Source organism: Schistocerca cancellata, chromosome 10, assembly GCF_023864275.1.
Source record: "Schistocerca cancellata isolate TAMUIC-IGC-003103 chromosome 10, iqSchCanc2.1, whole genome shotgun sequence".
Classification (NCBI taxonomy): Eukaryota; Metazoa; Arthropoda; class Insecta; order Orthoptera; family Acrididae; genus Schistocerca; species Schistocerca cancellata.
The window spans coordinates 223,268,265-223,291,408 of record NC_064635.1 but is presented as its reverse complement, the minus strand read 5'-3'; the positions used below and the strand labels follow the sequence as shown (position 1 = coordinate 223,291,408).

At 46.8% G+C, this 23,144-nt stretch overlaps 1 protein-coding gene across 1 annotated transcript in view; it reads left to right on the top strand.

Annotated features, from left to right (window-relative positions):
- The window catches only part of LOC126106289 (uncharacterized), a 77,233-nt gene that overhangs the window by 20,535 nt on the left and 33,554 nt on the right, over positions 1–23,144 (top strand). The window contains exons 4-6 of the mRNA XM_049912509.1: positions 1,259–1,558; positions 2,282–2,752; positions 17,915–18,053. Of these exons, the coding sequence (XP_049768466.1) occupies positions 1,259–1,558; positions 2,282–2,752; positions 17,915–18,053 (910 nt within the window). The remainder of the gene's footprint in view (positions 1–1,258; positions 1,559–2,281; positions 2,753–17,914; positions 18,054–23,144) is intronic.

The window sequence follows — 23,144 nt, the reverse complement described above, 5'->3', positions numbered from 1 at the left end:
GGTTTAGATGATGGATCAGCAGAAATTGTCACGTTTTTTGTCCACCAAGGTCCTCGGACCTTAGCCGTGGCCATTGAGGATAGTTGAAAGGCGAACTCTACAAAGAAAATGTAAGATTCATAGCTCGGATTACACGAAGGGCGTTCAATGAGAAATTTTTGTCAGATCAGGCTGATTTTATTGAGAGTTCAAGTACATCATATTACTCCCCACTCCTTTGGCTGCAAAGCCCCATTTTTCGGAGTAATCTCCGTTCACTGCGACGGCGTTACACCACCTTACTGGGATGGCCTGTACGCTCGCGAGGTACCACTCAGCTGGTCTGCGTCGGGGCCAATTTTTGTTGCATCAGTAACTTCCCCCGTCACCTGCTTACTGCTTACCGCGAAGTTTATCCTTCATTGGGCCAAGCAGATGGAAGTCAGAAGGTGCGACAAGAAGGCTGTGGGGTGGATGAGGAAAGACAGTTCAGTGAAGTGTTGTGACCTCCTTTCAGGTGTATAGACCTGTGTGAGCCCTGCGTTGTCAAGGATAAGCAGAAGTTCGTTTGCATTTTTGTGGCGACGAATACGATTGAAGTCCTTTCATCGGTTTCCTGAGGTTAGCTCACAGCATCGGGCAGGGTTGCGAGACCATACTGGAATGCTGACAGGCGCCTAGCCCAACGACTCACTGTACTTCTGTTCACTGCTAGATCTCCGTAGACATTCTGGAAGCGCCTATGAATATTTGTGAAGCTCTAGTTTTGCGCAAAAAGAAACTCAGAGACAACTCTGTGCTAGAAACGCGCCTCCGTAGCACTTGCCATTTTCATGGCTATCGGAACTTCATCAAACTATAGGGACTGAAGGTGGAATACAAGTATTCCAAGATGTCCACAACAAATTCCGTATTCTTTCAACAGAAGAGGGTGTTGCATTACCTATTGAACGCCCATCATAAATTGTGCTGCTCTCATTAGGGCATGCCAAGACCTCAGAATAGCTACACCGTGTATATCTCGTGTAAACAATACAGTGCTGAAGTTAAGGAAACCCAGCGTCATACTAAGAGGAACCAACAACCTCGATTGCCGTTAAGCGTCCACCAGTAAGTGTAGGAGGGGGTGGGGGATGATACTTGTGCAATATGTACTCTGCACTGCACTGCACATCTTACAGTAGCTTGCAGAGCAGAGATGTAGAAGAAGTTTCTGCTCCACTCACTTCGTGCCCAGCAATTTGTACTTGGGAAGGTAGCCAGACTGTGTGTGCCGCAGGTTGGCGAGCCTGTACCTGGACAATGAGGAGGCTGCTGACAAAAGCAGCGGCAGCAGCAGCAGTGAGTCCAGTGAGAGAGACACGGGCCCTGTCGAGGGTTCCAGTGATGGCGACGGCGAGCTGGGCTCCAGCGAGCACAGCTGGAGTTTGCTGGAGTCCAAAAGCCACCGTCATCCCTACGACGATCGTGACGGCTGGGTGACGCTGGAGGCAGTGCCCTGGGCCGCTGCCAAGGTCGCTAAATGGAAGCCCAACCCCGGCCGCCGACCACCCTGGGTCACGCTACAGAATAGCTACGGGTGAGATATTGCTGAGTTCTGTCCGATAATAACTAGAACTGGAACACACGACAAAGAACACCACAACGGGTGAGTGATGTTAGTGGTTCTTGACCTAGAGCACAAATGATGTCACCAAGTAGGAACACAACCTGGGGCTACAGGGACCCTGAATCGTGCACCAACCTAGCTACAGATGAGATACTCCGTAATTCACTCCAATAATAGTAAAAATTGCATTCGATACGGTAATTGCTGAAATAGATCACCACAAAGGTGTGCCTTCACTATACCATCCTTACATGCTTGTTCCGTTTCGTCTGCAACATTAATCCTAGGTATTTAATAGAGGTGACTGTGTCGAGAAGTATCTACTGGTACTATACATCAACATTAACTTACATTTTTCTACAGAGTATGCTGCTATTCGTCACACCATTTTGTATCTTCCTATGGTCACTAAATGTACACCACAGCACCGTCAGGAAACAGCCATGTGTTGCTGCAGAATTTTTCGATTTATTGCTGCTGATCACCAGTGTTTTCTCGTGTTTGTAAAATACTATTGCAGTAATAGTAATTGATAATACACGTTCATTTTTAATTGTGAATAACAGTATAATGTTAAAATGGAAGTTAACTCTGAATTGTGAATAGCTACATTTTTTCTGGCAAAAAGCCAGTGAAAATAAGGCCCACGGACTGCGAGACTAGCTAGCTCACTGCAACCACGGTGGTTTGCAGGGGCCAGCAGAGCAGTCCCCCCCACGACCGCTGGGACCGACCTCAGCCGACTTCCGTCTGGCACCGACCCGCCCCGGAGCACCCCCCGGCTGTGAAGCCGTCACTGCCGGCAGACCCTTACGAATACCTGGCGCACCACCACGGCGACATCGTGACCGACGAGCGCCCCCTCCACCGGCCCCCCTGGGCGCCCCCTCCCGGCAGTGCCGAGGTCGGAGAGGGTGGCGGCGGCCTCTCCCACCCCCAGCAGCACGGCCCTGCCAGACCCGGCTACGCTTTCCCAGCGGAGCCCTCGGGGCCGGACTCGCTCCACCCGCACCACTACCGTCAGCCGCACCACCCCCCCAGCTACCCAGGTGAGGCGGACGGTGAGTGGGTGCTGCTGTCCAGCACCAGGGGCTACTCCCTGCCGCCACACCGCCGCCTGCACCAGCGCGCCGTCTCCTTCAGTGCGAGACCCGTCACCCTCAGGTAACCAGCTACAACAGCTTCACATCTTTTGTCTGAATTATTATTTATTTTATGGCCTTCATTGGACCACTCTAGTCAGAAATACAAAGTTGTAAACAAGTTATTACACAGGGATACAATTTGGTTCAACAATAACTTAATATCATATTTAGGTAATATAATTATTAGAGTCTATTCTTATACGAAAGGTGTTTTGCTCTTATGTCTGCCCAATATTTCTTCATTCTTTCAGATATTTTCTTTCTTTCTTCATCTGAGACAACTCTTCCCGTACTCCTTTTATTGATTTTCATTTGTAGTCTGGTTTGCGGGTCTTGCAGTATTCTGGTTTTTTCTGTCTTGTTTTTTAGGTCACCTACTGTAATTTGAAGTTCTTTTATATCTTCCTTAATTTCTGTGATCCATTTAACGTCGCTCTTGCTATTCCACAATTTTTGTGTTATTTTTTTACTAATTCTGTTTTCTGGAGTTCTCATCTGATGTCCAAAGAATGAGATGCGTTTCTTCCTGATTGTGCTCATGACTGGTTCTATTTTCTTATATACTGTTTCATTTGATGCTATTCTCCAATGTCCATTTATTTTATACTGTTTATTTATACATGTCCTAATTATTCTTGTTTCTATTTTTAGTATTCTGTCAATTTCTGCTGCATCAGTTTTTTTGAAGATAGTTTCAGCTGCATACGTTATTTCTGGTTGTGTAACTGTTTTATAGTGTTTTAATTTTGCGTCTATAGATAGGCTTTTTTTGTTGTATGTAGTTTTGGCAACGTAATTTGCGTAGTTCAGTTTTTTTATTCTATTCTGCCATGATGGCTTCTCATTTAGATTGTATGTTATTATTTCGCCTAAATATTTACATTTATCAACAATTTTGATTGTAATTTTGTTTGCAAGTGGTGGATCAGTTAGCATAATCTCCGTTTTTTCAAATGATATTCTAAGGCCTACTTTCTCTGCTATTTCTTGTAGTGATTTCATCTTTTGTCTGAATTATATCAATTGACCCACATTAATGCTGGATGAGCTCCACTGCTATTGAGAATTACCTATATTTGGTTTCTTTGTTTATAAAAGTCGAGTCTACAGTAGATTCACAAATCCACAACTTACCTTGTGACAGTTAGTTTGTCTAAGGTTCCAGGTCCATGGCTTCAGATAATGTTTGAGGTGATTTTAAATGGGTGAAAATCAAAGGAAAACTACCTACAACATTAGTTTAGTTCAGCACAAAACAAATACATATTGCTCCACTTCAGTATGGTGTAGCCAGTGTTGCCACCAAACTATTTACATGAATCGAATCTGAAGAATCAGTCTGCCAGTAACTGGCCTAACTCACCATAACGGTCCTCAACGACTAACCTTCAGCTGATGTGACTTCTTTTATTTCAGTGCTTCGCGACACCTTCCCGTGCCAACAAACAAGCCCCATGTCAGAATTACAAAGTTCATTAAGTATCAAGTTAAAATTGGTGCAGTTCGCAATGGCGCTGAAGACAAATTTTCAGTATGATTCAGTGGATCTAAATACACCCTAAGACCAAAAAAAAAAAGATGCACCACAAAGTAATATCTGAATGAAGTGATGTACATGTGCAGACAAACAAATTGTTGCAATTTCAGAAAAGTTGGATGATTTAGACAAGAAAAAGAGCTTCACAAGCTGAGCAAGTCAATAATGCATTCATCCACCTCTGACCCTTATGCAAGCAATTATTCGGCTTGGCGTTGTTTGATGGAGTGTTGCATGTTCTCTTGAGGAATACTGAATCAAATCCTGACAATCAGCGTGTTACATTTGTTATTAACTAATTTATTTATTATATAGATTAATTAAAATATAGATATAATGAAATATAAATATAATATTTATTAAAATATAAATTTATCAAAATATTAAATGAATAAATAGTGCTTTCGGTTCTAGACGCTTCAGTCTGGAACCGAGTGACCGCTACGGTCGCAAGTTCGAATCCTGCCTCGGGCATGGATGTGTGTGATGTCCTTACGTTAGTCAGGTTTAACTAGTTCTAAGTTCTAGGGGACTGATGACCTCAGATGTTAAGTCCCATAGTGCTCAGAGCCATTTGAACCAAATGATAGATATCTAAGAACCTGAGGGATGGGATCTGACGATCTTACTGGCCAAGATAGTGTCTGATAAGCACGAAGATAAGCAGTAGAAACTATCGCCATATGTGGGTACCATTATCTCACTGAAATGTAAGACCAGGATGGCTTGCCATGAAGGGAAACAAACCGTGGCACTGAATATCGTAGACATAATGTTTCGCCATAATGGTGCAACGGATCACAACCAAAAGCCTCCTGCTGTCAAGAGAAATGCCACGCCATACCACCGCTCCTGATTGTCGTATCATACATCTGGTGACAGGCTGGTATTCTACCGCTGTCCAGGGCATCTCCAAATACTGTACGTCTTCGGCCTGTATCTCACTGACTGGAATCGAACTGTCTGCAGTGAAGAGTCTCACTTCGAACTGAGCCCCAATGACCAGCAAAGACGTGTCTGAACACGCCCTGGACAGCAGTAGGATATCAATCTGAATGGCGCTCGCAATATGGCCCAACAACCAGGAGTCATTTCACTTCATGTCTTGGCCCGTTTGGTTGTCATCCGTGGCCCCCTTACAGCACAGCAGTATGCCAACAGTGTTCTACACCCCGCTTTGTTGCCATTCGTAGCAAGCCATCCGGAGCTCACATTTCAGCAAGATAATGCCTGCCTGCACATGGTCTCTACAGGGCTTGTCAAACCCTTGCTTAGCCAGCAAAGTCGCCGAATCTCTCCCCGATTCAGACTGTTTGAAGCATTATGGGCAGGGCCCTCTAACCATCTCGGAATTTTGATGAGCTCAAGTGCCAGTTGGACAGTATTTGGCATGATATCCCTCTGGAGGACATCCAACAACTCTGTCAATGAATTCCAAGCAGAATAACTGCTTCCATCACGAACATAGGGGAAAATTATCCATTTTTTTGAAACTGCAATCACTTGTACATCTGTACATGTATGTCACATCCTCAGATCTCCCTCCCATTCGGATAATTGCTTCATGGTACGTCGTTTCTTGTGCTAGAGAGTATGTATGTATGTAATGCATGTATGCATACGTATTCAGGGACCCTCATGGACTGCCAGACCTGTTCGTATGCAATTCATACACTGAAGAGCCAAAGAAACTGGTACACCATCCTAATACCGTGTAAGGCCCCTGTGAGCATGCAGAAGTACCACAACATGGAGTGGCGTGGACTCGACTAATATCTGAAGTAGTGCTGGAGGGAATTGACACCGTGAATCGTGCACAGCTGTCTATAAATCCATAAGAGTACGAGAGGGTGGAGATCTCTTCTGAACGCCACGTTGCAAGGCATCCCAGATGTGCCCAAAAATGTTCATGCCTGGGGAGTTTGGTGGCCAGTAGAAATTTTTAGACTCAGAAGAGTGTTCCTGGAGCCACTCTGTAGAAATTCTGGATGTGTGGGGTGTCGCATTGTCCTGCTGGAATCGCCCAATCCCGTCGGAATGCACAATGGACATGAATGGATACAGTTGATCAGACAGGATGCTTTCGTAAGTATCACATGTCATACCACGACGTTTCAAGGGACCGATATCACTCCAACTGCACACTCCCCACACCATTTCAGAGCCTCCACCAGCTTCAACAGTCCCCTGCTGACATGCAGGGTTCATGAACTCATGAGGATGTCTCCATACCCATACACGTCCATCCACTCTTTACTATTTAAAACGAGACTCGTTCCACCAGGCAACATGTTTCCAGTCATTTCCAGTCCAGTGTCGGTGTTGATGGACTCAGGCAAGGCGTAAAGCTTTGTGTCATGCAGTCATGAAGGGTACACGAGTGGACCTTTGGCTCCGAAAGCCCGTACCGACGATGTTTCGTTGAATGATTCGCATGCTTACACTTGTTGATGCCCCAGCTTTGAAATCTGCAGCGATTTGCGAGAGGGTTGGACGTCTGCCATGTTGAACGATTCTCTTCAGTCGTCGTTGGTGCCATTCTTGCAGGATCTTTTTCCGGCCGCAGCGATATGGGAAATTTGGTGTTTTACCGGACTCCTGATATTCTGCCGTTGTAGCAGCAGTAACCGATCTAACAACTGTGTCAGACACTTGTCTTATATAGGCGTTGCCGACCGCTGCGCTGTATTCTCCATGTTTACATATCTCTGTATTTGAATACGCATGCCTGCACCAATTTCTATTGTGCTTCAGTGTATTTACAATATATTAACTGAATGGTTTCGTATAGCTAGTACGTTTCCCGAGTTGTCTACTAACTTTTAATTAATAGTTACCTGCTCTTTAACTTCTGGCTCCTTTCTCTCGCCCTGACAAGCACAGTACAAACACTTTCATGTTTACTGATGCAGCACATCGTTTATAATTTGGTCAAGTAATGTTTTGCTGTACATCATAAGTAAAGCACATGTAACGTCAAGCTATGGTTTTCTTACACATTCCAAAATTAATTCTTCTGTATGTACTATAATGAGTCACACTAGTTTTTTTTATTTAGATGTAAGTAGTGATACCACACATTTTACACACAATTAACACGTGGTCCAGTCACATTGTGTCCGCCTCTCAAAAGTGTGAATAATCACCTTTCGCTGTGTGGACGTGCAAAGAGGTTCTGAAATGTATCGACACGGATGTGGAGCCATTCCAATTTCATTGTCGCGGCCAGCTGCAATAGGTTTCTCGCTACAGGGTACAAGACGGAATAGTTGGATGGAGGTGGTCCAGCAGATTCTAGATTGAGTTTAAATTCGAATAGTTTGGTGGTCAGGGAATTAGCGTGAATTCATCTTGAAGCACTTTGAACCACACACGTACCTTGCAGGGCCATGTGACTTGTTGTATTGGTCCATGGGTAGATGCCATTGTGCCGAAGAAAGACGAATTGCATGTAGGGGCTCACATGGTCCACAAGGACATGTGCGTATTTGTGTTCCTCCATTGTGCCTTTCAGAATTACGATGGTTCCAATGGTTCAAATGGCTCTGAGCACTGTGGGACTTAAACATCTGAGGTCATCAGTCCCCTAGAACTTAGAACTACCTAAACGTAACTAACCTAAGGACGTCACACACATCCATACCCGAGGCAAGATTCGAACCTGCGACCGTAGCGGTCGCGCGGTTCCAGATTGAAGCGCCTAGAATCGCTCGGCCACACCGGCCGGCAGAATTACGAGATCCCCCGGGGAATGCCACGTAAACATCCCCCAGACCATAGTGCTCCCTCCTCCGACCCAGACCCTTTGCTTTGAGATGTTCCATGCCGTACATGCCAACTGCCTTCTGCCCAGTGGAGTATAAAATGCTTTTCATCTAGAAAGCCCATCTGTCGCCACTCCGAAGGCATCCTCTTGTGATATTGACGTGCAAATTGCAGTCTTTGTTGCTGGTGATCAGCTTTGGCACATGAACCAGGTGGCTGCTGAGGAGACCCGTACACAGCAGCATTCACTGTGTGCTCATTGAGGGGACACTGTTGGCAGCGCTCGGTTGGTCTGGGCAGTGTGTCGGTCAGCAGTTGCCCGCCTGTTCAGCCGCACACATTTCTGCAGCCAGCACTGAGCCTGTCATCTATGGTCCGTGGTGCAGCACAACTGCCTTGTTGCCAGTCTTGGATCGGCTTTATATGCCCGTTTCGCCACGTGTAGTATACTTTAAGCACAGCAGCATGCTAACTTAGACGTATTGGAACTGCTTCCAACCCTGACCCAAAAGCCAATGATCATGCCCTTTTGAACTTCAGACAAATCGCATCGTTTCCGCATTACTACGTCCTCCTGCCGCCCCCCTCCGCCCTTCCACTGCTAACTCTGCCATCTGCCGGCTGCGAGTGGTTATTACATGCTGACAACGGACATAGGTGGTGGGCACGTTCTCCGATTGAGCCGTGTACGTTGACACAATGGAATAGCATTTTAGAATGAATAAAACAAGAAGTAAATGGCTTATATTATACACAGTTATTAAAATGTCACGTTGCTATTAATGATTATTTGTTTATGTTCAGTCCGTGTGCGAACAGTCGAACTTTTGCAGATCTTCCTGCATGGCACTACAACTTTTAAGCATTGCGACTTTAGCATGTACAACAGCACCATCCTTTAACAGGCTCATGAAGCTCCTGGCGTTATCCACTAGGTATTTAGTGATGAACCACTTTCGTTTCTTTTTTTTATTTTTAACACACACAAAAAATGGCTCTGAGCACTATAGGACTTAACATCTGAGGTCGCAGTCCCCTAGAACTTAGAACTACTTAAACCTAACTGACCTAAGGACATCACACACATCCATGCCCGAGGCAGGATTCGAGCCTCCGGACTGAAGCGCCTAGAACAGCTCGGCCACACGGCCGGCTAATACACACATTGTTAGTACAGTGTGGACTGTGTATTTTTATACTTAGTCCCCGCACGCTTTATTTACTGCAGAGGACGAGAAAATACAAAGGAAAAAGCAACGATTTTAGTGCAGCCAATCGCAGCTCTTATTGTAACTTTACATAATTTAAATTCCGCTGAGACAACTGCTGCTGAGATGCACTCCATTCTGTTCTAGTTTGTAGTTGCAATGAAAAGATACAATATTTCTTTTTATAGCAATGAAAATTACAGGATACAAACTACACTCCTGGAAATGGAAAAAAGAACACATTGACACCGGTGTGTCAGACCCACCATACTTGCTCCGGACACTGCGAGAGGGCTGTACAAGCAATGATCACACGCACGGCACAGCGGACACACCAGGAACCGCGGTGTTGGCCGTCGAATGGCGCTAGCTGCGCAGCATTTGTGCACCGCCGCCGTCAGTGTCAGCCAGTTTGCCGTGGCATACGGAGCTCCATCGCAGTCTTTAACACTGGTAGCATGCCGCGACAGCGTGGACGTGAACCGTATGTGCAGTTGACGGACTTTGAGCGAGGGCGTATAGTGGGCATGCGGGAGGCCGGGTGGACGTACCGCCGAATTGCTCAACACGTGGGGCGTGAGGTCTCCACAGTACATCGATGTTGTCGCCAGTGGTCGGCGGAAGGTGCACGTGCCCGTCGACCTGGGACCGGACCGCAGCGACGCACGGATGCACGCCAAGACCGTAGGATCCTACGCAGTGCCATAGGGGACCGCACCGCCACTTCCCAGCAAATTAGGGACACTGTTGCTCCTGGGGTATCGGCGAGGACCATTCGCAACCGTCTCCATGAAGCTGGGCTACGGTCCCGCACACCGTTAGGCCGTCTTCCGCTCACGCCCCAACATCGTGCAGCCCGCCTCCAGTGGTGCCGCAACAGGCGTGAATGGAGGGACGAATGGAGACGTGTCCTCTTCAGCGATGAGAGTCGCTTCTGCCTTGGTGCCAATGATGGTCGTATGCGTGTTTGGCGCCGTGCAGGTGAGCGCCACAATCAGGACTGCATACGACCGAGGCACACAGGGCCAACACCCGGCATCATGGTGTGGGGAGCGATCTCCTACACTGGCCGTACACCACTGGTGATCGTCGAGGGGACACTGAATAGTGCACGGTACATCCAAACCGTCATCGAACCCATCGTTCTACCATTCCTAGACCGGCAAGGGAACTTGCTGTTCCAACAGGACAATGCACGTCCGCATGTACCCCGTGCCACCCAACGTGCTCTAGAAGGTGTAAGTCAACTACCCTGGCCAGCAAGATCTCCGGATCTGTCCCCCATTGAGCATGTTTGGGACTGGATGAAGCGTCGTCTCACGCGGTCTGCACGTCCAGCACGAACGCTGGTCCAACTGAGGCGCCAGGTGGAAATGGCATGGCAAGCCGTTCCACAGAACTACATCCAGCATCTCTACGATCGTCTCCATGGGAGAATAGCAGCCTGCATTGCTGCGAAAGGTGGATATACACTGTACTAGTGCCGACATTGTGCATGCTCTGTTGCCTGTGTCTATGTGCCTGTGGTTCTGTCAGTGTGATCATGTGATGTATCTGACCCCAGGAATGTGTCAATAAAGTTTCCCCTTCCTGGGACAATGAATTCACGGTGTTCTTATTTCAATTTCCAGGAGTGTATACGCAAAACACAGACACACCACTGAGTCGCAGATGAATGGAGCGTGGAGCATAGACAAATGAGTACATGGCTATTATATAATCATACTAGGTTATGAGCTCCAAATCATCTTCCAGTCTAAGAATGCACACATAGTTATCCACGAAGTGGAAAGTAATAAACGAGGGAAGAAAGAAACAAAGGACATCATTTTTAATCCCAGATCTCTCCTACCGTGACACAATGTACACTAAATGATTGGAAGTATCCGTACAGCCATATGTACTGCAGAGTTGACCTCTAGATGTCACGAGAGGACGGGTATTGTGTTCTCAGTGGAGAATGTTCCCTGCCATCATGTGTGGTACAAGCAGTGAACTATGTAGCTGGCGGTGTTACGGTACGGGGATGTCTTTCAGTGGCCGAGCGGTTATAGGCGCTACAGTCTGGAACTGCGTGACTGCTACGGTCCCAGGTTCGAATGTTGGCTCGAGCATGGATGTGTGTGATGTCCTTAGGTTAGTTAGGTTTAAGTAGTTCTAAGTTCTAGGGGACTGATGATCTCAGATGTTAAGTCCCACAGTGCTCAGAACCATTTTAACCATTTTGATGTTTTTCACAGTTAGGCTCTGGCACCAGTATTGAGCTTAAGAAAACATAAAGTGCATAATGATATGTACAAATCTTACAGCACTGTGTACTGTGTACAGTATAGAAAAAGTTCAGTGCTGCAGTCACCACAGATGCCTACTGCAGTGGCAACACGGCAGACAGACCAGCGATGCGGGTTGCTGACTAAGCTGCGAAGTCTGGCCGAGGCAAGAGTGTTTACAAACAAGTACCACAGTTGACAACAAACACGTAGGTGTGACCAATGTCCATCAGAGGGCATCAACCAGCAACAAAGGAAGGGGGCACGACGATCAACGAATTATTTCCTGGCGATCAAGTGTGCACAAATAGTCCTGAAAATATCCTCCCGCCCGAGGCTAGATAAGCCGGCACCCAGCTATTCGGTGGGCACTTCTCGACTCGGAGGGTGTGGTGAAGATCAGCCGGTCCAGCAGTGTGCCAGCTCGACCAACCTCTCTTCCGCAACAGTTGGGTCCGCAGCTTGTGGTCTAGTGGCTAGCATTGCTGCCTCCGGATCATGGGGTCCCGTGTTCGATTCCTGGCTGGGTTGGGGATTTTCTCTGCACAGGGACTGGGTGTTTGTGTTGTCCTCATCATTTCGTCATCATTCGTCACGTGGCTAAACTGGACTGAGTAAAGAAATTGGACTGTGTGAAACACTGGGACATTGTATGTGCGCTGATGACCGCGCAGTTGAGTGCCCAACAAAACCAAACATCATCATCATCATCATCTGCAACGATTGGGATACGTCGCTTTCGTCAGGTTACGCTATCTACTAGCTGCTAACAGCCGACTTCAACGTGGAACAATTGTACAGGTATAAAGTCGAAGGGAAGTCTGATTGTAGGAATTAGTTGTTATTTGCTTGTTCTGCAGAAGGGATCCTTATTGTTTTGTTGATTTTGAAGAGAGTTTTACTGTTGGTAGTTTATTCTAGTTTCCTTAGTAAATAAGTTGGCAAAGCGAGTTGGTTCTTGCTCTGTAGATTTAGCATTCAGAGACAATGATTGTTGGAGACGATGACTATGAGCATGACAATCTTGTCATAAAGCAACATCTGCAAGTCACTGGTCTGGGGACAATAACATTCCTGAAACGGACTGGTCTGCCCAGAGTCTGGACCAAACTCAGTGGAACACCTTTGGGATGAGCTAGGACACGACATCGATACAGTCTCCAGCGTCCAACATCACTATCTCCTCTGTTTTCCACTCTTGAGGAAGAATGGATAGTCATCCTCATCAATCAGACATTTCATTGAAAGTTTCCCCATCAGAGTTCAAGCCCTCATAAATACAAAGGGTGGATACGCCCCATATTGTTGTCCAGTAATAGGTATCTGGATATTTTTGATCATATAGCATAATTTATTGCTGGGCACAATCATACCACTTTCAAAACGAAATTGTCAGGTTCAATCATTGATGGTAATTTTAGTTTAAAACTGGATTGATTGCGTGGGACAGTGCATTATTTTCAAAACAAGCAATCACTATGAGTGTCCAGATCGACTGGAACGTCACTCTTTCCAGACCCACAGAGGAAAGTGCCTTAAACTGGATTCCCCTCACCCCTCGGACGGCCTCCCTGGTCTCTTCGCTGTGCATTCTCGTGAACTCTAGTAGGACAAAGTGCAAACAGTCGTTTAGGCTTCTACCACTGTGCAGCAGGGTGCACAATTCGCCCACTTCACTTGTCACTTATCAGTTTTCCATTACATGTTCTGACAGTGGAAAAAATTTGTTCCACTTTGCTACATTTAAGGTTAATGTTTATGATTAACCCGTTTCATTTAGACGTTTGGTTCAAACTTTATTGGGTTATAGTCACATAAACTGGACTCCCTTCAGTTCCTTGAACTGAAACTCATAATTTTTCATGTTTCAAGTCTGGCTGTATTAGAACACACTTATTCTCTAGGAAGACTCCTGCGGATTCTGAGAAGACTATGGGGAAGGTTGATCAAATGAAGTGTGATCCATCCAAAATAGTTGAAGCCACTGATGCAGTTCAGAAAAAGAAAATGGATCGGAAGGAGGCCAGTAAACGGTTTCATGTTCCAAAAGCAACACTTATGGGGCTGTCCAATATAAAGAATGGTACACCTAAGGAAGCAACAAAAACAAAATGAGACATACATGAGAGTGGGTAAAGATTTTGAAGATGCGCTGGTTTAGAGCTGTCTTGCTAAGAGAGACCATTCCTTTGGGCTTACTGGTAATGACTTAAGAAGAACAGCAGTGATAAATTATACTGACTGATCTTTAACAGACGAAATTCCTGGGAAAAGTGGTTCTGGCTTTTTCTTAAATGATACAAAAGTAAACTGTCAGAAGGGACATCCTACAGCAGGGCCCTTGGCTTCAGCAAAGAAAACACAGAGAAATTTTATAAATTTCTGCAAAATATTATACACACATCAAAAAAGTTTTGCATCACCTCCATTCCGAGAGTTCCGCGACCTGTACAGAAAATTGGAATAGATATCAACATAAACATTATTTACGTCCTTTTTATTGCTCATGAAAACCACACTTTGCATGTTGTACCACCATACAGCAAGACCAACAGTGGTGGTGGTCCGGATTGCTGTACACACCGGTACCTCTAATACCCAGCGGCACGTCCTCATGCATTGATGCCTGCCTGTATTCGTCGTGGCATACTATCCACAAGTTCATCAGGGTACTGTCTGTCCACATTGTCAGACTCCTCAAGGGCGATTCGGAGTAGATCCCTCAGAGAGGTTGGTGGGTCACGTCGTCAGTAAACAGCCCTTTTCTAACTAACCCAGGCATGTTTGATAGCGTTCATGTCGGGAGAACTATGTTGTTATCCTGAAGGAAGTCATTTACAAGATGTGCACGATGGAGGCGCGAATTGTCATCCATGAAGACGAATACCTCGCCAATATGCTGCTGATATGGTTGCACTATCGGTCGGAGGATGGCATTCACGTATCGCACAGCCGTTCACAGCGCCTTCCATAACCACCAGCAGCGTACGTTGGCCCTACATAACGCCACCCCAAAACAGTGTGTCTAAGGCGTTCAGCCTGACCGGGTTGCCTCCAAACATGTCTCTCACGATTGTCTGAGTAAAGCCATATGCGACACTCATCAGTGAAGAGCGCGTGATGCCAATCCTGAGCGGTCCATTCAGCTTGTTGTTGGGCCAATCTGTACCATACTGCACAGTGTGGTGGTTGCAAAGATGGACTTCGTCACGGACATTGGGAGTGAAGTTGTACATCATGCAGCTTACTGCACACAGTTTGTATCGTAACACGACGTCCTGAGGCTGCACGAAAAGCATTATTCAACATGGTGGCATTACTGTGAGGTTCCTCCGAACCATAATCCGTAGGTAGCGTTCATCCACTGCAGTAGTAGCCTTTGGGCAGCCTGAGCGAGGCATGTCATCGACGGTTCCTGTGTATCTCCCCCATGTCCGAACAACATCAATTTGAAACTTCCTGGCAGATTAAAACTGTGTGCCGAACCGAGACTCGAACTCGGGAGCTTTGCCTTTCGTGGGCAAGTGCTCTGCCAACTGAGCTACCCAAGCACGACTCACGCCCCGTCCTCACAGCCTCACTTCTGCCAGTACCTCGTCTCCTACCTTCCAAACTTTACAGAAGCTCTCCTGCGAACCTTGGAGAACTAGCACTCCTGGCTTAGCCACAGCCTGGGGGATGTTTCTAGAATGAGATTTTCACTCTGCAGCGGAGTGTGCGCTGATATGAAACTTCCTGGCAGATTAAAACTGTGTGCTGGACCGAGACTCGAACTCGGGAGAGCTTCTGTAAAGTTTGGAAGGTAGGAGACGAGGTACTGGCAGAAGTAAGGCTGTGAGGACGGGGCGTGAGTCGTGCTTGAGTAGTTCAGTTGGCAGAGCACTTGCCCGCGAAAGGCAAAGGTCCTGAGTTCGAGTCTCGGTCCGGCACACAGTTTTCATCTGCCAGGAAGTTTCATATCAGCGCACACTCCGCTGCAGAGTGAAAATCTCATTCTGGAAACATCAATTTGGTTCACTCCGAGACGCCTGGACACTATGACTGGAACTGATCGGCTGTCGGCCCCCTCCGTCTAATAGGCGCTGCTCGTGCATGGTTGTTTACATCTTTGGGTGTGTTTAGTGACATCTGTGAACAGTCTAAGGGACTGTGTCTGCGATACAATATCCCCAGTCAACGTCTATCTTCAGGAGTTCTGGGAACCGGGCTGATGCAAAACTTTTTTTGATGTGTGTATTACACATTGAAACTAGATTATGTTTTGTCTGATTTAATCGCTTACTCTAATTTCTTTCAACGTTATTTTATTTTGATAAGGGATCAGATTTTGGTAGCTACTGTTAAGTGTAAGTTTTTTGAAAATAATGTTTATTCATAGTAATAACGAGCTGTTTCCTGTGGCTGTGACTGAGTGAGGTGGTGCAGTAATTAGCACATTGGACTCAGGGGAGGATGATGGTTCAAATCCGCATCCAGGCATTCTGATATAGGTTTTCCGTGATTTCCCTAAATCACTACAGGCCTGGGTGGTTGCTTTGAAAGGGAAAGACTGACTTCCTTCCACGCCCTTCCCTAATCCCATGTGACTGATGACGTCACTGTTTGGTCCCCTCCCCCAACCAACCGACCAAGCAACTGTGGTTGTTATCGCATACCAGTAGTGTTGTTACGACGAGTGATGGTACGTCAGCAAGCTACTGTAGGTGCAATATCACCAGCAGCCCTCACATGGCTGCCTGTTTGGGTAATGCAAGCAAATTTCATGGTCTGCTCCACACTCTCCCATCTCCCAACCTGTCCCAACACTCGGTGCATCAGAATGCGAAGCATTGCTGCCGAGCAGTGTATACAAAGGGGGAGGGGCAGTAGGGCGCCTCTATGTATCTTGCTATTGAAGTAGGTACACATTGTACAATATGTACATTAATGCAGAAAATAGTGTGGACATATGTATTAAATACTGAATGTCTAAAGGCATTGTATTGATTAATTTCAATCGTATTATGTAGCACATATCAACCAACAGAAGCATTTTCACAAATACGATCGAGTTCAAAAGTCAAAGAATAAATAGCTTCTTCAAAGAGTAAATATATTTCCGTAATTCTCGTAATGTTCTTCAAAACAATACGTATCTTGTACTACACATTGTGTATAGCAGTCTTTATTGTTCCTCAAGGTTCAAGCTATGTCCTTACCGACATTCATTGAAACCGGCTGAATGGGTTACTAATAATAAATTTAAACGACATGCATGATGCAGCCGTTTTTCACGCATCCCCTGTTTATTACATCTTATACTGTGTCCTGACCTGTGTCGTACAATTATATAATTTTGCAGATACATTCAGTGGTGTATGGGAAGACTGTCTGCAAAACGTATCACAAATACAATTAGTAGTAGAGAAATTATAAATTAAAACTTAATTCATGATGCGAAAATTAACAGCAGAAATGTAGTAAGCGATAAACTTTTTTTCCTTTCATCTTTTTTTGAAGGGTGCAAGCCACAAAAAATTTGTCCAAGATTTGAAATTATGTCTAACGTTCTTTGCAAGTCGCTGAGTGCTCTAACTGGATTAATAAAATCTGGGTATTCTCGCTTTGTAGCCTACATTTCTTTTTCACCCCCGTCCCCTTTGAAAGGTTAGTAGTTCTTATCCCCACACCGATTCTTTCCAGACACTAAATGCTTTGCGTACGAAGTTTAGTTGAAATTGGTCCAATGGTTTTGGAGGAGATGTGGAACATACATACATACATACATATAGTTTCATAGTATGTATGGCTATCCTTTGTGTCGTGATCCGATTTTGATGAAATAAAACTTGTACAGTGCCCCAAACTATGCTCAAGTTACCTGTGAAAACCCCATAAAAATTCGTGTAGCAGTTTTGGAAATTAGAGTGTTCAGACAGACATACGGACAGACCAGAATGTTTAAAAGTTTAAACCACGATATCTTTTTTTATGTGGTACGAGTTTGATGAAGTAAACCGTACACTCTGCACCAAACTATGCTTGAGCTACCTGCGAAAATTCCACGAAAATTCGTCTTGTAGTTTTGGAGATTACCGAGTTCAAATAGAAGGAGACAAGACAGTATTACATATTTATCATTAGTAATGGATAGTAAAACGTAAGTGGTGCATAACATTATAAAGTAAATACTACAGACATTAAAAAAATATATTTTTTTAATTTTGTTCTGTTTTCAAAAACAAAAACCAAATGTGGGTCCGATTTTGGGTTTGGTTGGTCGGTTTGTAGAATAAAGGAAATAAACTACAAAGTTATCAGTCGCTTCTGGTTTTGGGCCCTGTCCTCCACGTTTCGCTGGCTTTATTTCTGTAGCTGCAGTGTCTGCCCAGCACGTGTGTGTGTGTGTGTGTGACCTGCAGGAGGTCGGTGCGGCTGACGGTGCTGCCTGCGCAGAACGGCACGACCGACACGTCGACGTCGCACGGCGGCCTGCTCGAGGTGCACAGCTCCTTCAACAGCGTCGAGCAGGACGTGCACGACCGCGAACACGACCAACAGGTAAGCCGCGATCGTCGATAACACTTACAGTGTCCAGTCTCATTCATGTGACCACCAGTCGAAAGCCCGAATAACCGCCTTCTACAGCGCAGACAGCTGCGATACCTGCAGGAGCTGGCGTAGTTCTGCTGACCTCAGATGCTGAGTCTCACGGTGCTCAGAGCCAGCCTGCAGGAAGCACGTCAGTGAGGCTCTGGATGATGTGAAGCCACGCGAACTCCAGTGCCGCGCTAGGTTTCTCGGCTAAGGATCCGTGGAGCGAACGGGGTGCTCCCACGGTTTCTCGATTGGGTATAAATCTGTGGCATTTGGTAGCCAGGGGAGCACTGTCAACTCACCCTGGTGGTCTTCGAACCACGCACATACACTGAATGCTGTGTGACGTGCTGTGTTGTCCTGTTGATAGATGCCATCGTGACGGGGAGAAAAGAACTGCACGTAGGGGAGACACAGTCCCCAAGGATAGATGCATAGTTGTATTGATTCATTGTTCCTTCCAGAATGACGAGATCACCCTGGGAATGCCGTCCAGCCTGGGCTCTTCCAACGATTGTTTCACGGTGTCCCCTTTCAGACGTTTCATGTCAAACGTGCCAAGAGCCATCTTTTCGATGGAACCTGTCGCCACTTATTGGATGTACAGTTGCGCTACAGGCGTGCAAATTCCAACCTGCTTCGCTGATGACAGCAGTCAGCACGGGTGGATGAACTATGGACCAGCTGTGGAGGCCCACGTACACCAATGTTAACTGAAAGGTCACTGAGAAGGCACTGTTGGCAGCCTCGTGGTTCATTTGGGCGGTCAGTTGCTCAACAATTGCACATCTATGCACGTATAGACATCTTCACAGCCGTTATTCACCTCTCTTATACAGTGTGTTACAAAAAGGTACGGCCAAACATTCAGCAAACATTCCTCACACACAAATAAAGAAAAGATGTTATGTGGACATGTGTCTGGAAACGCTTAATTTCCATGTTAGACCTCATTTTAGTTTCGTCAGTATGTACTGTACTTCCTCGATTCACCGCCAGTTGGTCCAATTGAAGGAAGATAATGTTGACTTCGGTGCATGTGTTGAGATGCGACTCATTGCTCTACAGTACTAGCATCAAGCACGTTACTACGTAGCATCAACAGGTTAGTGTTCATCACGAACGTGGTTTTGAAGTCAGTGCAATGTTTACAAATGCGGAGTTGGCATATGCCCTTCTGATGTATGGATTAGCACGGGGCAATAGCCGTGGCGCGGAACGTTTGTATCGAGACAGATTTACAGAACGAAGGTGTCCCGACAGGAGGACGTTCGAAGCAATTGATCGGCGTCTTAGGGAGCAACGAACATTCCAGCCTATGACTCGCGACTGGGGAAGGCCTAGAACGACGAGGACACCTGCAATGGACGAGGCAATTCTTCGTGCAGTTGACGATAACCCTAATGTCAGCGTCAGAGAAGTTGCTGCTGTACAAGGTAACGTTGACCACGTTACTGTATGGAGAGTGCTACGGGAGAACCAGTTGTTTCCGTACCATGTACAGCGTGTGCAGGCACTATCAGCAGCTGATTGGCCTCCACGGGTACACTTCTGCGAATGGTTCATTCAACAATGTGTCAATCCTCATTTCAGTGCAAATGTTCTCTTTATGGATGAGGCTTCATTCCAACGTGATCAAATTGTAAATTTTCACAGTCAACATGTGTGGCCTGACGAGAATCCGCACGCAATTGTGCAATCACGTCATCAACACAGATTTTCTGTGACCGTTTGGGCAGGCATTGTTGGTGATGTCTCGATTGGGTCCCATGTTCTTCCACCTACGCTCAATGGAGCACGTTATCATGATTTCATACGGGGTACTCTACCTGTGCTGCTAGAACATGTGCCTTTACAAGTACTACACAACATGAGGTTCATGCACGTGGAGCTCCTGCACATTTCAGTCGAAGTGTTCGTACGCTTCTCGACAACAGATTCGGTGACCGACGGATTGGTAGAGGCGGACCAATTCCGTGGCCTCCACGCTCTCCTGACATCAACCCTCTCGACTTTCATTTATGGGGGCATTTGAAAGCTCTTGTCTACGCAACCCCGGTACCAAATGTAGAGACTCTCCGTGCTCGTATTGTGGACGGCTGTGATACAATACGCCATTCTCCAGGGCTGCATCAGCGCATCAGGGATTCCGTGCGACGCAGGGTGGACGCACGTATCCTCGCTAACGGAGGACATTTTGAACATTTCCTGTAACAAAGTGTTTGAAGTCACGCTGGTACGTTCTGTTGCTGTATGTTTCCATTCCGTGATTAATGTGGTTTGAAGAGAAGTAAGAAAATGAGCTCTAATATGGAAAGTAAGCGTTTCCGGACACAAATCCACATAACATATCTTCTTTCTTTGTGTCTGAGGAATGTTTCCTGAAAGTTTGGCCGTACCTTTTTGTAACACCCTGTATCTGGCCCACGGAGCACCACACTTGCCTGTGCGTCACTTTTCGATAATGCCATTTCCCCAAGCACGGCGTGTTTCAAACGTGGCTGCATGTTGCAGGTGGACAGTTTAGAAACTTACCCATTATGGAGAAGTGTTGTAACCGCGACCGGAACGGCCGCGGGGTTGCCGTGAAGGAAAGCGTGGCGGGCCCGCAAAGAACAACACAAACGGGAGAGGACAGAGACGAACAACGAAGGACCTTACGAACAACAGAGTCACAAGGAAACCTAACTAATCAGTGACGCCCACTAATACACGGAACAAAGAACGTAAATACGCTGTCTGAGGCGAAATGTCGATAGATGCAGGCCAAGGTTAGACTGACTGGCTGAGTGGGGGGCAGGCGCTTAAATACACGATCGGGGGACGCAGTGATTCGCCGCAGGGACCACGTGTTCCACTGTGCGCCCTCACATTAAAAGTGGGCCAGAGGCACACGCCGCCACGGCTTAGGGCGCGACGGTGCAGAGACGTCTAGGGGTCTTCGATGTCCACGCTGTCTGGGACAGATTCAGAATCCGCGGCGCGCAGTACCAGACCTCCTGCCCCCCCCCCTCCCCCCTGAAACTGGCGCGTAGGGGCGGAAACGCCCTGGACATTGGCGAGGTGGGCGGCAGGGAGCCGTTGCCAGGGAGGAAGGGACGCACCGAGGTATCCGTGCCGGCCGACCCAGAGTCCAGGGCAGAGGAGAGAGCTCCCGACCCACCCGGGGGCAGGGAGGGCCAGCGGCCGACGCACGGGCAGATGGCAACCGGGGGCAGGGGCGGCGGCTCGAGGACCACGTCCGTGCCCGAAAGAGGAGGCGGCAGCGCGAGTCCCGCGGGGGCACGCAGCCGGGTCTGATCGTGATGGCGGCGCTCCAACCCTTTCGACATCTGCGCCGACGTCACACGCCGCCCACGGGCTGCGTCCAACCCGCCTTGCGCCCGTACTCGCAGGCCCACGCGGCCGCGCCGGGGGGGCCAGGAGTGGGGGCGGGAGGGGGTGGCATCAGCAAATGGAGCAGGGTCCGCAGCTGTCGCCCGTGAAGGAGCTCTGCCAGACTACGTCTATCAATTGGCATAGTGCGGTAGGTGCTCAAAAACGGGGTGAGGGCCAATGTGGTGGGCGATATGTCGACCACCTTTGTCAACTTCTTAGGCTAGGCGCAAATTGAGACGCGAATAGCACGTGTGACGTGACACGACACTACGAGTACAGCGCGACACGCACGTTCCTCACGAGTCGCGCGGGTGCAGCGCATATTGCGACGCGCACACCGTACTTCGCACGCGCCGACTGGCGAAGCTCTGCGCTGACAGAACCGGAGCGCGCGCAACCCGTTATTTTCCCCAAACGATTTTACAGAAACTATTCACTGTAAATATTTGATTTTTGCCTTACTTGTAGCGTTATATGTCAGCTTCGTGGCGAGAGTGCCCATCATCTCGCTAATGGCCATTCTTATTGTGATGTGCACATTTTAGTAAGACACTACGGAAAAAAAAAGTTTGCAATGAAAATTAGGGGTCGCTATGATTTTGCGTTTGGTGCGTATTACACCATATGCTGCGTATGAAATTTAGCTAACATGTTGAATTTTTTTTTTAAACTTGGGAGCAGGTCTCTATGTGCCTCCGATCTCGAGAAATTGGATCCCATGTAGCGCGCTCACTTCCGATCTCACGCACGCCAGAATGAATTACTCGCAACATCTCTCGTATCTCCTAAACCACTCGAGACATCGAAACGAAAGTTTGGCGAATGATAGCACACAAGGAGGAGAGTGTTTTGCCAATTGTTAAACACAGGAACTTTCTTATCTACGGCGATATACCAATACTTATACTTCCCTTTTTATTTATTTCACTCCAGTGACTAATTTTTTAAGAGTTATCGACAGCTACCGAAACAAGAGCTTCCTAGTATGAAAATAAACATGACATTTCTTCTTTTATGTTACTGCAAACCGACACTAAGAGGTTTTTCGTAAGCTATCGAGCTCTGTGATTGCCAATTACTTGTTTAATCAGGCAGTCCTTTTCGGAATTTCGGAATTCTGTTGCAATACCTGCTGTGAGATGACTTTGGCAAATTACTCTGTGACAAAGGAAGTACAATTAAACCAGTCACCAAGAGAAATGTAGTCGTTACTCACAAACGGTGATGCTTCTTCGAATTAGAAAAGATTAACAATTCACACAAAAACAGATTGCCAGTTCTGTTGGAATTCTGGTGGAATCCCCGTAACCCATCATCTTTTTAACACTGAGCGACTGGAACGGAAACTTACCAAAGGATTTTATTCCTTCTCTTGATCTGAGCAGTATTAAAATAATGACGATCGTTCCTTCAGGCGGAATGGTAGGCACATGCCACATACTGGTTACTCACCTACGGCTTACCAAACTGACAATGTGTGATCGCGAATAAAATAGTTGCATTGAAAAAAATAAACAATTGATCTGTCCCACAACACAATGGTCAGTGTATTGTCAGCAGCGGAGGATAATGCGCGCGACAGGAATGTAGAAGCTAGCCATGTGTGCCTTGTGAGTTGGAGTTCGAAAAACATTGTCATGAAAGTAGATCTGCCTTTGTCAGTAGTGCATTTCAATA